The following is a 16,162-nucleotide window of genomic DNA, read 5'->3' on the forward strand; positions in this document are numbered from 1 at the left end:
TGTGATGAGTTTTGAAATTGGGAAGCCACACTTTGCTTTTGATTTTTGTGTTTCTTTAAATGTATAACAATTTTTCCTGCACATTTTGTTTTCTTCACATGCCATTATTTGTTGAAGAAACTGTCATCTCTTAAGTCAAATTTACCACATTCTGGATTTAACGGACTTGTAACCTCATGGTATCAGTTAATTTACTCTTCTACCCAATGTTCCCTGTAAATTGGTAGATCTATACACTTGATTAAATCCAGGCTTCCATTGTGTCATATCCGAAGGCTTTTTTTTTGACTTAAGGAAATTGTAAAAAGCAAGAAGAATGATATAATGAACCCCTGCACACCCATCACCTGGCTTCAGCAGTTACCAACTCATGCCAGTCTTTTTTCATTTATAGCCCCATCTATTTTCTCCCTCCTGTATTATTTTGAAGCAATACGAACTCTTTATTATTATTTTTGTAAATTTCTTTATATTAATTTGACTAGCATTTTGAATCACATTTTAACCTCATGTTCAGTGGTTATTGGAAATTTAGAATCCTGGATATTGTTGTTTTGCTAAATCTGATCTGTCACATTATAGGTATATTTAGGACTAAGATATGATCTTAGCTTTTTTTGAGAGTCTTTTTTTGTTTGTTTTTTACTGTATGAAATATTAGAATGCTTTTCCTGAAATACTAAAGGAAAAGAGTAAAAGTCAAGCATAATCTGAGTGGATCCAAAAAAGAAAAAAACAAGAATGAACGTGGGCTTTACCAGTTTCAGAGAATGTTACTGTGGTATGCTAACATTCCCTTTGGGTGTCCACCCACCTGGTAGATCAGTGGAAATCAGTGGTTTCTATACTGATTTTGTACCACTTTTATATCACTCTGAGTCTTTTATTTTCCTTACTGACCAGTTTGTTCTACTAAGTAAACTGTATTGTTGAAACAATTGCTCTTTATTAGTCAAAGATACAACTGTACAATCAATAAAAAAATAATGTGACTTCTGTAACAGAGTTTTATGTTTTACATTCTTTTAAATAGTATTGTGGGGATGCTGCATAAGTTTAAGGGCACTTAATTCGTATCATTTGCTTAAGTCTTTTAACTGTGGCATCACAGCAACCACTAGGATAAGATAAAATGGCAAGACGTAGCCATTATTTTATAGTCTTTGACGGGACTTCCCTGGTGCTCCAGTGGCTAAGACTCCATGCTCCCAATGCAGGCGGCCAGGGTTCAATCTCTGGTCAGGGAACTAGATCCCACATGCCGCAAGTAAGAGTTCGCATGCCGCAACTAAAGATCCCACACGCGGCAACGAAGATCCCGCATGCCACAACTAAGACCCAGTGCAGCCAAATAAATAAATAAACAAATAAATAAACAAAATCTGTTTGTCTTTGGCTGCAGACTACAAAGAAATAGAAAAACAGTACATTCAAATGGTATTTGAAAGATGTAGAAATTGGGTTAGGCTTTATTGTCAAGTTTATTCCTTGTGATACAATGTCAGAAAGGCAACATAACCTAGAAATGAAAAGTCTATACTTTGGATCACCTGGTTTAAATACCAGCTCTACTGCTCTTGAACTGGATGATTTTGGTCAAGATATTTAGCTGCTAAGGTACAGTTTCCTTACCTGTAAAGTAGGGGAGAGATTTGACATAATGCTTACCATAGTGTCTGGTTTGTAATGTTTTATAAATGATAAATTATTGGTCGTATTCCTTAGACTTCAGGAATTTCTCTATCTGTGCTGTGTGAGAGGTAGAATGTTAGAAGTGGAAGGAATCTCAGGTGATTTGATTGAAGACATTATTTTCTTTCTTTCTGTCTTTTTTTTTGGCCATGCCACATGGCACGTGGGATCTTCCCCGACCAGGGATTGAACCCACGCCCCCTGCATTGGGAGCACGGAGTCTTAACCACTGGACCACCAGGGAAGTCCAAAGACATTACCTTCTAGATGAGAGAAGGTAGATGAGAGTTGGAGACAAAATCAGCTGACATCAGAGTGCTAATATCAGTCCGGCTTTTCTGAGAATTGGCACCATTCATACTGCTGGGCTTTTTCACCTGAATTGTGCTTCTCTTTGAATGTTTGAAGTTTGTGGCTTTATTTGAGTGTTGTGATTATTTTATTAGAATGAGATTCCAATACTGTTACTCAAGAGTAACTAATTTTACTTTATTAATTTTTTTTATCATTTCATAAAGGGCCTGATTTTTTCCATTGGAGCAAGCCTTACAGTGTATTATGTTTTCTAAGTTCACTTGAAAATAGAGTTCATGTTACTGGAAATTACTTGACAGCTGATGTTGGTGTACTGCACTATTTCAGAGGGAGGGGTTTGGCAGGGAAAGGCACTTGCTATATAGATCCTGACAGAGGCACTTATTATTTAAAGTGAAAGTTTTTTGAATGATTCAACTTATTTTCAAATGTCTTTCTGCAGTTGTAAACACAGTACCTATTTTTAGAGGTGAGGGAAAAATATGGGCAGTAACTTGATGTTAGTCAAATATGTCAGTTAAATCAGGAATATAATCTATATTTTGCTCCTGGGTAGCTTTTTATAACAGAGTGAGTGGTTACTTTTGGAGTAGAGATTATTATATTTGGTATTGGTTATTTCTTTAAATAGGTTGTTTTTATTTTTACTTTATTTCATTTTGATTGTGGTCACATTTCTTTCCTCCTTCCTCCCTCCCTTGACCCCTACCTGTTCTGGGCCTCTGAGCCAGCAAAGCGCAGCGAGAGTCATACTTATGTAGCCTTTATACTTAATATTAGATGAGCCCTCCCCACAGATAGCCTGTGTGTTTTTGGATGGAATTATAAGATATTTCAAATTTGAAAAAAATTTTTAGCTTGTTTAGCTTGTTGAAATTTCATAAATATAACATTTAATCTTTTCAGAGGCCGAAACAGTAGCAAAGGACTGCCTCAATCTACGGTGAGTAACTTTAATGTTACTTGTTTGGAAATATTGATAACTAAAATGTGATTTCTAAACCACAGACCAAAAGCCAAGGCCAAAAAATACATAAATAAATTGCCTTCTATCTCAGATAACCTTTGCAGATTAATACGGTTAGCTGTAAGACCATTAGCTATATCTGTTGGGGTTTTTTTTAATATAAATTAATTTATTTATGGCTGTGTTGGGTCTTCGTTGCTGCTCACGGGCTTTCTCTAGTTGCGGTGAGCCGGGGCTACTCTTCGTTGTGGTGCGTGGGCTTCTCGTTGTGGTGGCTTCTCTTGCTGCAGAGCATGGGCTCTAGGCGCGCGGGCTTCAGTAGTTGCAGCGTGTGGGTTCAGTAGTTGTGGCTTGCAGGCTCTAGAGTGCAGGCTCAGTAGTTGTGGCACATGGGCTTAGTTGCTCTGTGGCATGTGGGATCTTCCCGGACCAGGGCTCGAACCCGTGTCCCCTGCATTGGCAGGCGGATTCTTAGGACTTCCACCTGCCACCAGGGAAGTCCTGTCTGTTGTTTTTTAATGGTGACTCCATGTGTAAAATGCAGAATTATCTGTAAATTATATTTTTATTTTTCATGCTTAATAATAACAACTCATTTGTTCTTTTATAAATGACTAAAGGCAAATATAAATGATTAATGAGATAAATGGAACACTAGGACTGGAGTTTTCAAAACTTTGGGGTTTTGTTTTTGAAATAATGTGCTATCTTCTATTTCTTTCATTTTTCTCCCTGGAAAAGGGCCTTCTGGTTTTAAATTTTGGAACTTTATCAGTGAAATTAAACTGGGCACAAAGGACAGAAGGTGCAAGTTCCACAAGATGCAAGAAATACAAATGAGAAGCTGTCACTATTTTTTGAGACTTCGCCTTTATTGTGGACAGATTTTCTTCTTTAGAATCAGGACACATGCTTATGTAGTGTGTAATAAGGAGTGATGTGGTTTATTATACCTTAGAGCAATATCATTGATTCAGATATGCTAAGAGAAGATAGTCAAGGGTCTTCTACAGAGGTTCCCCTTCCACCCCATTTATTTTATTTTGTTTTTTAAGCATAGGATTGATTGATTGATTTATGGCTGCATTAGGTCTTCATTGCGGTGCACAGGCTTCTCATTTCAGTGGCTTCTCTTGTTACGGAACACGGGCTCTAGCCGTGCAGGCTTCAGTAGTTGTGTCTCGTGGTCTCCAGAGCTCAGGCTCAGTAGTTGTGGTGCATGGGCTTAGTTGTTCCGTGATATGTGGGATCCTCCCGGACCAGGGCTGGAACCCGTATCCCCTGCATTGACAGGTGGACTCCCAACCACTGAGCCACCAGGGCAGTCCCTACCCCATTTATTTTTTAAGGTATATTTAACCCGATTTAGTGTACAGTTCTGTGAGTTTTGATGTATACAATTGTGTAACCACCATCACAGTCAAGGTAATAGAACAGTTTATCACCTCCAGAAATCCCTCATGCCAGTTTGTAGTGAATTCTACTCTTCAGTCATTGACCTGTCTTCTGTTCCTGTGGTTTTGTCTTTCCTTATATATGGAAGTTCACTTTTGCTTTTTTGTATCGTGTATAGTCAAAACATTGTTAGTTGTTATGACTGATTTCACTTTTGAAAACTTACACTCCATAAGGAGGCAAAAGATTGTAGTAAACCAAATCTCCCTTTAATGAGTGTAAGGTATTATAAACCTAACTAAATATTTTGTAACAAAAGAAGTGTTAACTTTAATATATATACAAAGATAAATAATGAGTTCCAATAATGTTTTTTCTTAATATTCCAGATTTCTTTTGATGGAATCTATGCAAATATGAGGATGGTTCATATACTTACATCAGTTGTTGTAAGTTATCAGAGTATTGGGGAGAAACTGCCTTGTGAGTGGAATAAAATAATTTCATGAAGTTAAAATGTGAATGATTCTCAAAGTAACATTTCTTAGGTTATGTTTAATCAGGATGATTTAGAAAACAGATGAGAACTCTATTCAAGCCATTGCAACTCACTATAAAAGCGTTCTTGTTAACCCTGCTGTGTACGAAATAATGTTACTAGTTGATTGTCTTTAGTGCATTATTTTGTCACTTAATAAAACTGGAGTCAAAAATACTAAATTTCACTACTTAAACTTATACTGCAGACTCTGAGCAAGGCCTCCTGAAGAATTTTGAGAATTTGGTGTATTAATGTTTTAAAATTTTTTTATTCTGTCAGTGGTTACCTAATATGTTGAATGAAGCTATTAAAAAGCAAAATGAAAGCAGTTATCCCCCATGACTGCATAGCACAGTGTTTCTTTGATAAATTAATTGTATGTTTTTAGGGATCCAAATGTGAAGTACAAGTGAAAAACGGAGGTATATATGAAGGAGTTTTTAAAACATACAGTCCTAAGGTAATTTTTACTTTTTTTCTTTGTTTTAAATGTAAAACCCCTTGAATCATCAACTACTGTATATGTTTGTGTGACTTCCTTGTAGTGTTTATTAGTTTCTGATTTAGCAGTTTATAGTTGTGAGGCAGGTATGTTTGTCACATTTTCATGCTTAGTACTTTACCTTTAATATGCTTTTTAAAACCACTTTGAATGATTTCGCTCTTCAGTTTCAAGTACTGATTACTTTATAGACGGGTTTGTGTATTCAAAAAGACTTCTTGCTCTTTTTGCTTATTAAAATATTTTTGTCTTTGCAAGTATTATGGACTGGAAGAGTGATCTGGCGTTTCATTGTTTTCCTCTTTACCACTATTGTGCTTAAGACAGACCATGGTAGTAAAGACCAACTTTTAGATGAGAGGATTTTTGAATATTGGAATAGATAGTAGATCATATTTCTGAGAAAAAGGTATGATTATAAGGATCTCTTGAGATAATTTTTTACCAAAGGCATATAAGAAATAGTACCTTGATGTGCTAAAGAATTCATGTCAGATTTTATTTTATAAATATTTTGAATATTTACTTATGTTATTCTTTCTAGTGTGATTTGGTACTTGATGCTGCGCATGAGAAAAGTACAGAATCCAGTTCGGGGCCAAAACGTGAAGAAATAATGGAGAGTATTTTGTTCAAGTGTTCAGATTTTGTTGTGGTACAGTTTAAAGATATGGACTCCAGTTATGCAAGAAGAGGTGAGTTTTGATTTCCTAAATATGCTTTATGGTTTATTAGATATATTCAGGCAAAGACTCTCTGCACTGATCATACAGACTTTTCTTTTTTCTTTTTCTTTCTTTCTTTTTTTTTTTTTAAGAAATAAGGGCTTTTTTGATTAAGACAAATGGAAATATTAATGCACTTTTGCTGGAAAATATTTAAAACCTCGGGGGAAGATTCCTTGGTACTTTTGGTAGGATAAATAATGAGAGTTTGTATTCTATTAAAAAACAGTTTGTAAAGAATTTTCTAAAGTTTTATGATCAAGAATGCTACTGATTATACTCAACTAAAAATTTCTTGTCCCATTTGACTTACAGTGTTTTAGTTTATACGTTTTTAGTTTTATAATGTTTATAAATAATACTTATAGTTTTACTATGCTTGTTGTTCTATAAATAGTTTTTTAATTTGTAAAGAAATCAAAGCACAGGGCTAAGGGAGAAGGGCAGAGAGCTATGGATAGAAAATGATTGTCTAATGAAGTTGAAAGACGTAAGGAAGTAGAACACGTATACTGGAAGAAACATTCAGAGTATGGGACTATGTTTTAAGAGTATAAAAGCAGTGATGTAGTTATGTTAAAATTTAGTCTGTTTCAGGTGTCTATTGAGGAGGAAAATATGGGCATTGCTGTTACTCATTTGGAGAGCATACTCCGCAGTATTGAGTGTTCAATAACACATTGAAAGGCTCTCCTGAGCAATTTTGAAATTGGTTCTAAAATTCTCAAATGATTTTTTTTGGGGTGGGGTTCAAATTCTGTAGTCATTTCTATTGCAAATTATAACAGCAGTTTTTGATTTTCGTTATTCAGTCTATACCAACAGTTGTTTTCATTGTTGCACTGATTCTTCTATGCTGTTATTTAGAAATTACAAGCCTCCAGAAAGTTAAAGCCTTTCTCTTGGACCTCTTAATAAGGTTTTCACCTTTAGTTAGATTGCTTTTTCAGAAGCTAGCCAGGCTAGGTACTCTGAAACTGCTTTTGCGTTGCTGATGAAAGCACTGTGTCCTGATCTTGTATTTTCCTAAATGTCTGTGTCTTTGATTCACAACTCTTTGTCTAAGAGTCCTTCAGTGGCCCGTACAAGGAAACAAGTCTTTTTTTAGTGACTGCCTTTGGAGTTGATTATGTTTATGTCCAGGAGCACAAAATTATTTATATTTATACTTACACTATTGAAGTATTTCACTGTTTTAAATTTAAAAAGTGACTTGGATCATAAGTCAAAAGGAAAAATAAAATTTTAGTTGAATTTATCACTTAGCACTCTGGAAAAAGTATTGGCAACAACAGCAACAGATGTTCCCTGGTCTATTGGGTACCAGGCCATTTAGCTAAAAGCCATTCACAGTATGCTTTGGTTTTTGTTCTTAAAGGGAATTGGCATTTCCCAAGTTTGGAAAGGTAAATATTACTTGAAGACATGTATAGTATCCATCCCATTCATTGATCCTCTTAAACATTTATGTCTTTAAATTTTTACTTTATTTTGTTTATTATTTTATTATGCCTTTATTTCTCAGGTAATTTGTGTTTATTGTAGAAAGCCAAGAAAATACAAATCAGAGTAACAGCTTTGACAGCGTTCAGTACACTCATAAGGGGATGAATGTATTTTACTATGTACATAAACAGTTTTTTTGATGAGGACATCTAGTAGTGGAGTAATTTCTGGTATTTTATTTAAAGACTGTAGTGGTTTAGTGAATTATACAATTCTGTCCAGTGCATAGTATCCTGAAAATAGTATTAAGTCATGTGTTTAGGATTTCAGTTCTCTTAATCCTGATTCTTAACACTATCCTGGCAGAAGTTGCCTCTATAAAAGTATTATTTTGGAGATACTATAGAGAAAAATTTTTTAGAGTAATTAATTGGCATGATTTATTGTGAAAATTAAGGCACTTAGTACTGCTTTTAGATTTATATTATTTTGTGTTAAACACATACTCAGATTTCTAGTCTCCTTGAGTAAAGGAAGGTAGGATTTAACTAGTGATTCTTAGTGCTGGTTTCACATTTTAGTCTCCATGGGTTTTAAAAATTGCCTAGTTCTGACTTTTGGAGATTCTGATTTCATTGTAATTAGCCTGGGTGAGGCACTGAGTATTTGATTCTGAGGTGTAGTCAGGCATGTGAGCCATGAGTTGCATACGATAAGATCCTAAGAATGGCTCTGTTCTGGAGGTCATGAGGATTTGTACTTTCTTTCCTTACCTCACAGTGCCCTTTCTGTCTCAGAATTGTAGATTATCTTGAATAGTCCCCACTGGTATCAGTTTGATACCACTTTGCTACGTTTTAAATGGGTAGATGGATTGAGGTTTTTTTTTTTTAAGGATTAATGGAAGTGAATGAGTGATAAGAACAAAAAAACTAATATTACATCGTAGCTTCCTAAAAGAAGAGGGAAATTTGTTTCCTTTCTGAGCTTTTATCTTATAATTCTATTCTGTAATAGTACTGTCAAAATCTTAAGTTGATCATACGTAACTAAAATCAAGTTCTATTCTATGTGTTGGACTCTGTGCTAAGCATTTTATGTGCATTTTTTCATTTAATCATCACAACTTCTTTCTGAAATGGGTGTGATTATTATCCACATGTTGTAGGTGAGGGAACTGAGACATGATTAATTAACTTGATAAAGTGAGGACACAAACCCAGATGCTCTCTAACTCCAAGTCATGTTCTTAAACGTTGTCCTATAGTGACATAAATTATGTGGTCTAATTTATTGTTTAGCTGAGCTGGTTCAGAATTAATTTGGATTTACCTTAAAGGATTTCCCCACAAATAAAGCCAAAAGTAAAAAACAAAATTCTCATGCAGTATAAATATGCAGATTATTATATTGTTCAAAAATTCTTTTCCTTTTTTTTTTTTTTAAAGTCTTTTTAAAAAATTTTTTTTAATTTTTGGCTGTGTTGGGTCTTCATTTCTGTGCGAGGGCTTTCTGTAGTTGCGGCAAGGAGGGCCACTCTTCATCGCGGTGCGCGGGCCTCTCACTATCGCGGCCTCTCTTGTTGCGGAGCACAGGCTCAGTAATTGTGGCTCACGGGCCTAGTTGCTCCGCGGCATGTGGGATCCTCCCAGACCAGGGCTCGAACCCGTGTCCCCTGCATTGGCAGGCAGGTTCTCAACCACTGCGCCACCAGGGAAGCCCCCTTTTCCTTTTTAAATGTTTGGCTTTCTTTTGGGGAAAACTTCTTAGAGTTAGTAAGGTCAATGTGGCTTTTAAGTTTTTAATGCTAACTTCATTGATTTTAATAAGGTTTAAAAGTCATTCATATACACATGCAAATGAATAATAGGCGTAGAAATAATTGATATCTTAGAATATGGTGAATAAGTTTCATCTGACCTCTTGAATGTTGTACACATACCAGTTTGATTTATGGGCACAGTGAAAAGTAGCTTTACATCTTGCAAGCCGTGGGTTCATGTTGCACATGTGTAATTAGAAGAGACCATCAGATTATCACTGGAAAATTAGTGTGTGTTTTATCTTTTATTTGAATTCCAGTGCAGACAGATCTGGGATGCTCTCATTTTCCCCTTTTCATTTTGCCATCTATTTTTTAGGGCATTCAACTGCCTTTGTGTCTGTCTACCTTGGAATTGGCATATTGTCGCTACTCGATTTTTACTTGGTTTTCTGTCTCCTTCCAACTTCCCTTTCTCATCTCCTTTTTTCCTTTATTCTCTTTCTGCTCTTCCTATTGCTCCTTTTTTCATATTTTGCTCTTTGATTTAATACCCCAACTCAACTGTATTTTAGTTCTGTGGCTTCTCTTCTTTTGTACTTCCTTATTCCATTCTCTCTCATGCTTCTTTCTACTGCTTCATTTCCTTTGTACTATTCTCAGCCTGTAGAACAGAGATCAGCAGACTTAAAGCCAGTGGACCAAATCGACTCATCAATAAATAAAGTTTTGTTGAAACACAGTTATGCCCATTCATTTATGCATTGTCTGTGGCTGCTTTAATGCTACAGCGATAGAGTTGAATAGTTGTAATAGAGACTATATGGCTTTCAGAGTCAAAAAATGTTTACCATCTGGCCCTTTATAGGAAAAGTTTGTCAAGTCTAGACCTAGATTATTTTCCCTACTGCATTTCAGCTGTTATGGTTGTTCAAAAATACATATTGTACCAGCTTTAGTGAAATAACACAGAACATATTTTGTCTCAACACTCATCCTTTGACTCTAGATTCATCTAGTACGGTGTAATTTCATCTAATTCCTTATTTCAAGTTAGATTTAGTCTTCAGAATCACTTTTGCTTGCCAGCTCCTTTGTCACAGTAAGTGAAAAACCATACATGAGAAAATTGGTTATTGGGAATGCTCTCTATCATCAACTGTCTGTCCCCTCCCCCATCTACAGATTTATCTTCCCCCTTGCCATCATTGTTCTCTTTCCTTTGGCTTTAGTAGAGGAGATATCTCACTTCCTGTTTAATCCCAGCTTCTCCAGTCATGCCCTTGACTCTGTCCATTTTACCATTCCTGGGTTCTTGCTCTTTTATGTCACCTCTCTGTGTCCAGACTCTTCAACCTCTTCCTTTCCACTTACTCTTTCCCTTTAGCCTGACAACCGGTTCAAGTCCTTCTCATCCTAAAAAGGATCCTTTTTTATCTTGAATTCTTCTAATTACTGTTCTGTATTCCTTTCTTATCCAAACTTCTTAACTAGCATTTTCTACTGACTCCTCCCATGAGGAGTAGTCTGCCTTTTATGCTCACAACTTGGAAACTTCTGAGGCTACCAGTAACCTCTAGTTGCTAGATCTTTTGGACTGTTTCAGTCTTTACTGCTGCATTTGACACTGTTGATTTCACCCTCCTTCAGAAGCTGCTCCTCTGTTTTTCATGGGTCTTATTAATCAGTTCTTTCCTGCTTTATTCTTGGGCTTCATTTCTGTCACACTGCCCTTCAATGTGTTTGTGTTCCCCTAGTGTTTCTTTTTTTCTTTCTTTTCTTATGACATGAACTTTTTTTTTTACTTTTTTTAAAATTTTTTTTTTTTTTAAATTTTTATTTATTTATGGCTGTGTTGGGTCTTCATTTCTGTGCGAGGGCTTTCTCCAGTTGTGGCAAGCGGGGGCCAGTCTTCATCGCGGTGCGCGGGCCTCTCACTATCGCGGCCTCTCTTCTTGCGGAGCACAGGCTCCAGACGCACAGGCTCAGTAATTGTGGCTCACGGGCCCAGTTGCTCCACGGCATGTGGGATCTTCCTAGACCAGGGCTCGAACCCGTGTCCCCTGCATTGGCAGGCAGATTCTCAACCACTGTGCCACCAGGGAAACCCGAACTTTTTTTTTTTAATAATTTTTTTAATTGTAATTATTTGCTTGAGTGTCTCTGTCTCACTTTTTCCCACCCCTTTTTTGTTTGTTTGTTTGTTTGTTTTGGCCATGCTGCACGACATGCGGGATCTTAGTTCCCCGACCAGGGATCAAACCTGTGCCCCCTGCAGTGGAAGAGCACAGTCCTAACCAGTGCACCACCAGGGAATTCCCTGACATGAGCTTTTAAGGTTTAGTCTCTTTAACAACTTTATTTATTTATTTTCTTTCTTTTTTTTTTTTTTTTAATTTTATTTTTTTATTTTTGCCACGCCTCGCGGCTTGCAGGATCTTAGTTCCCTGACTAGGGATTAAACCCGGGCCATGGCAGTGAAAGTGCCGAATCCTAACTACTAGACCACCAGGGAACTCCCTTTCTTTCTTTGCCCAGTGCTCTTACCCACATGTCAGTCGCTTATATACTCTCATAATATCAACTATCACATAGACGCCTCCTCTCCATCATTGCCCTTATACCATGTTGTATTATAATTAGATGTTTCTGTCTCCCCCATTATGAGTTCTTTGTGTACGGATACTGTATTTTTTTCATCCTTGGAGCCTAGTATGGTGTTTTGTCACACAATATGCTCTCAATATAAATGTCTTTTTTTTTTTGGGCTGCATTGGGTCTTCGTTGCTGCGTGCAGGCTTTCTCTGATTGTGGCGAGAGGGGGCTACTCTTTGTTGGCTGTGTACGGGCTTCTCATTGCGATGGCTTCTCTTGTTGTGGAGCACGGGCTCTAGGCGCGCAGGCTTCAGTAGTCGTGGCACATGGGCTTCTGTAGTTATGGTGCACGGGCTTAGTTGCTCCGCAGCATGTGGGATCTTCCTGGACCAGGGATCGAACCCGTGTCCCCTGCATTGGCAGGTGGATTCTTATCCACTGCGCCACCAGGGAAGTCCCAGTAAATGTCTTTTGAATGAATGAAATTAGGGCCTTCATATACTTTTAAAGAAGCAGTTTCATGCAAAGAACAAGAAAGCCATAAGTGGTCTTATGTCTACAGCCAGGCAGCAAATGCTTACTGAGCTCTGTAATGTATTCATTGCTATGCTAATTGCTATAGACAGTACAGAGAAATTCAAGACCTAATATATTTTGGGTCCCTTTTGAGAACTTAAGGATGCTGTATACCCTCACCCTACACAAAATGCATACACAGAGACTTCTACATTTAATTCCGTGGTGTTCACTGTTTCCTAGGGAGTTCATGTACTCCATGTTAAGAAGCTCTGCTCTAGACATTTTCAGAGTTGGAGATACCAAAGCATGTGAAAGAATTCAGGAAAAATGGAAAGTTGAAATTGGTGGCATTGAATCCCAAATGGAGTTCAGAGACATGAAAAATTGTGTATGTTGTAGTAGTTGGAGGAAGTCGAGTTGTGAATGTGTGATTAGAGAGCAGTGAGAAATAAAACTGTACAGATTATTTTATTCTGGTGTTGCACTGTTTTGTTTTCATGTGGTCATCCTGTATGTCTGATAGGGTGGGGTCCTATGAGTAACAAAGAGGGATCTTTTCTGAAGGGCATGACATTAGGAATGCCATGTCAGTCATCTAAGGAAGAGGCAGATCCCAGAGCAGGATATGGCCTGAGAATCCTTAGATTCTGTGTTCCAGATTCATTCCTGGGTGGTGCTCTAGTATGGCGGGGCTGGCCACAGCCTTGCAGCTGAGTAGGCACATTCTTGGAGCAAGGAGTGCAGTAGGTTCTATAGATGGTCAGGAGGTGCTAACGTTGGACAGGCAGGCAGCTCTAAAGCTGGAGAAGTGATTGGGATCGACAGCCTGCCCTTTGGGCAGGAGGTAGGATAGGCCCTGTGGTAGGCAGGCAGGTGGGGTGATAGATAGGCAGGTGGTCTGTGGCTGGGGGCTGTCCAGGAAGCTGAGCAGGAAAGCCCTGTCAGGGGGTTGTCTTGGGCCTGTGGGCTTTGGGAGTAGCTTTTCTAAGTAAGTCCATGTTCTAATAGTCTTGTGTTAAAACTGTACCATTAGAAAGTTTACTGCCTCAACCTTGCTGTGGGCTAGTTAGAGAAGGATGTATGTCCATGCCGGGGCCAAATAGTAAGTGGAGATCCATCAGCATTTACTGAGGCCAGTATGGAGGTGGCACAGAGTTTATTGAGATTAAAAAAATTAAACAGGTATGGTGGAACAGGTGATGGAAACCTAAACAGAGTAGTTTGAGGTACGTAATAGGGAAGTATTGCATGCTAATTAAAATATATGCTTTCATTTATTAAAATTTTATCTCTATGTTTTTAGAGCATACAGAAATTATCTGCTATATTCTTCATGTTTATAACTCTTCTATTTTTAGTTTTTCAAGGAACCTCCATACTGTTCTCCATACTGGCTGCACCAGCTTACATTCCCATCAACAGTATAGGAGGGTTACCTTTTCTCCATACCCTCTCCAGCATTTATTATTTGCAGACTTTTTGATGATGGCCATTTTGACCAGTGTGAAGTAGTAGTTTTGATTTGCATTTCTCTAATAATTAGTGATGTTCAGCATCTTTTCATATGCTGTTGGCCATCTGTATGTCTTCTTTGGGGAAATGTCTGTTTAGGTCTTCTGCCCATTTTTTGATTGGGTTGTTTGTTTTTTTGATATTGAGTTATATGAGCTGTTTGTATATTTTGGAAATTAAGCCTTTGTCCGTCTCATCATTTGCAAATATTTTCTCCAATTCTGTGGGTTGTCTTTTCATTTTGTTTATGGTTTCCTTTGCTGTGCAGAAGCTTATAGGTTTGATGAGGTTCCATTTGTTTATTTTTGCTTTTATTTATTGCCTTGGGAGACTGACCTAAGAAAGCATTGCTACAATTTATATCAGAGAATGTTTGTCCTGTGTTCTCTTCTAGGAGTTTTATGGTGTCATGTCTTGTATTTAAGTCTATGAGCCATTTTGAGTTTATTTTTGTGTATGGTGTGAGGGAGTGTTCTAACTTCACTGATTTACATGCAGCTGTCCAGCTTTCCCAGCACCACTTGCTGAGGAGACTGTCTTTTCTCCATTGTATATTCTTGCCTCCTTTGTTGAAGATTAATTGACGGTAGATGTGTGGGTTTATTTCTGGGCTCTCTATACTGTTCCATTGATCTATATGTCTATTTTTGTGCCAATAAAAAAGGTAGCATTCCTGAACTCCCTAGTAGGTAATTCAGACAAGTCCAGGACATTTTCAGGAAGACAGTTTACTTGGTAGTATTGTCTAATGCAAGTATACCCAGTTACTGTCTGATTTTTTTTTTTAATTTTTAAAAAAATTTTTATTTATTTATTTATTTATTTATTTATGGCTGTGTTGGGTCTTCGTTTCTGTGCGAGGGCTTTCTCTAGTTGCGGCAAGTGGGGGCCACTCTTCATCGCGGTGCGCGGGCCTCTCACTATCGCGGCCTCTCTTGTTGCAGAGCACAGGCTCCAGATGCACAGGCTCAGTAGTTGTGGCTCACGGGCCTAGTTGCTCCGTGGCATGTGGGATCTTCCCAGACCAGGGCTCGAACCTGTGTCCCCTGCATTGGCAGGCAGATTCTCAACCACTGCACTACCAGGGAAGCCCTACTGTCTGGTTTTAGTATTATTTTTTCTCTTGCTCTGCACAGTCTCAGTGGAGTCTTATGAACACCAAATATATTAAAAAACTAGTAATAAAGCAGGGCAATAAAGGAGTGTGGATAAATTGTCTCCACCTTAATTTCTATTCCATCTGACTGTAAATAGAAATTGATTGCTTTTTTACCCAGATCAGACCTGGCAAATAGTTTTAAGTGAGAATGTGCACTTGAACAGTTGGTCTTCTAACTTACACTACAAAAGAACAGTCTGAAAAAAAAAAAAAAAAAAAAAAGAATAGTCTGAATCTGTAAAATGTTTTATATATCTGCCGAGGAAACAGAATGGTGTTTGTATAGCTGTTTAAGAATTGGAATTAGTTTTGTCTACTAACTTTTTCTTAACCTATTGCCAAACACTTTTGCTGTGAGTTTAAGAGTTAGTTGTAAAAAGACTACTGTATTGGCTAATAGTATTGGAAGACAGTTCCCACATTCTGTTTTCTGATTCCTGAATATTTCTGAATTTACCTTGGATTTTTTTGCCCTAAATCTTCTATAAAATCACTTTCTTTCCCCTTTCCTTTCTCTGTCTTCCCTTAACTTTTGAGATGAAAACAGTACCGTTTATTAAAAAAAACCCTCAAACAAAATCAGACCATTTCATTCTTTTGGATGGCATAGGCTAAAGGCTCCTCCTCCCCCCTCAAAATGGGGTACTGAACCAGAAGCCTAATGGAGAAGCTGAAAACAGAATGTTCACCTCTGGATACCACTCTGCAAAGTGTATCTTTCTATTGAGGTCTTTGTTAGAATTTTGTCTGACCTATTTTGGAGATAATGTAGGAATTAGAAATCTAATGTTCTGTGGCATCTTATCACCTTGTTTTTTAAATACAGCAGGCCTCATGAAGTGGACTTCGATTTTTCTCTTGTTCTTCTCTGTTACATTAATCTGGCTTTGCTGTAGAATTGGTTGTGCATTTGATCCTGTGGAGTCTTGACTACTGATCTTCATTCAGATCTTTCAGAGGAATCTGGTTTGTGGGTTTAAATTTTTTTCCCTGGTATTTGGTTGATTTTTTTTTTTTTTTTTAAATGAAAGC

The 16,162-nt window shown here is 37.4% G+C and overlaps 1 protein-coding gene across 13 annotated transcripts in view; it reads left to right on the forward strand.

Moving 5' to 3' along the window:
* The window catches only part of ATXN2 (ataxin 2), a 128,367-nt gene that overhangs the window by 29,107 nt on the left and 83,098 nt on the right, over positions 1-16,162 (forward strand). For 12 of the 13 annotated variants that reach the window (XR_009697385.1, XR_009697384.1, XR_009697388.1 and 9 more), the window contains exons 2-5: positions 2,914-2,950; positions 4,759-4,818; positions 5,299-5,370; positions 5,957-6,107. The exons of the other annotated variant lie outside the window; for it this stretch is intronic. Coding sequence is in view for 7 of the 12 variants with exons in the window: in XM_061170028.1 (XP_061026011.1) it covers positions 2,914-2,950; positions 4,759-4,818; positions 5,299-5,370; positions 5,957-6,107 (320 nt within the window). In the remaining 5 variants the exon portion in view is untranslated. The remainder of the gene's footprint in view (positions 1-2,913; positions 2,951-4,758; positions 4,819-5,298; positions 5,371-5,956; positions 6,108-16,162) is intronic. 13 annotated transcript variants of the gene reach the window in all.

This window comes from Eubalaena glacialis, chromosome 15 (genome assembly GCF_028564815.1).
Source record: "Eubalaena glacialis isolate mEubGla1 chromosome 15, mEubGla1.1.hap2.+ XY, whole genome shotgun sequence".
Classification (NCBI taxonomy): Eukaryota; Metazoa; Chordata; class Mammalia; order Artiodactyla; family Balaenidae; genus Eubalaena; species Eubalaena glacialis.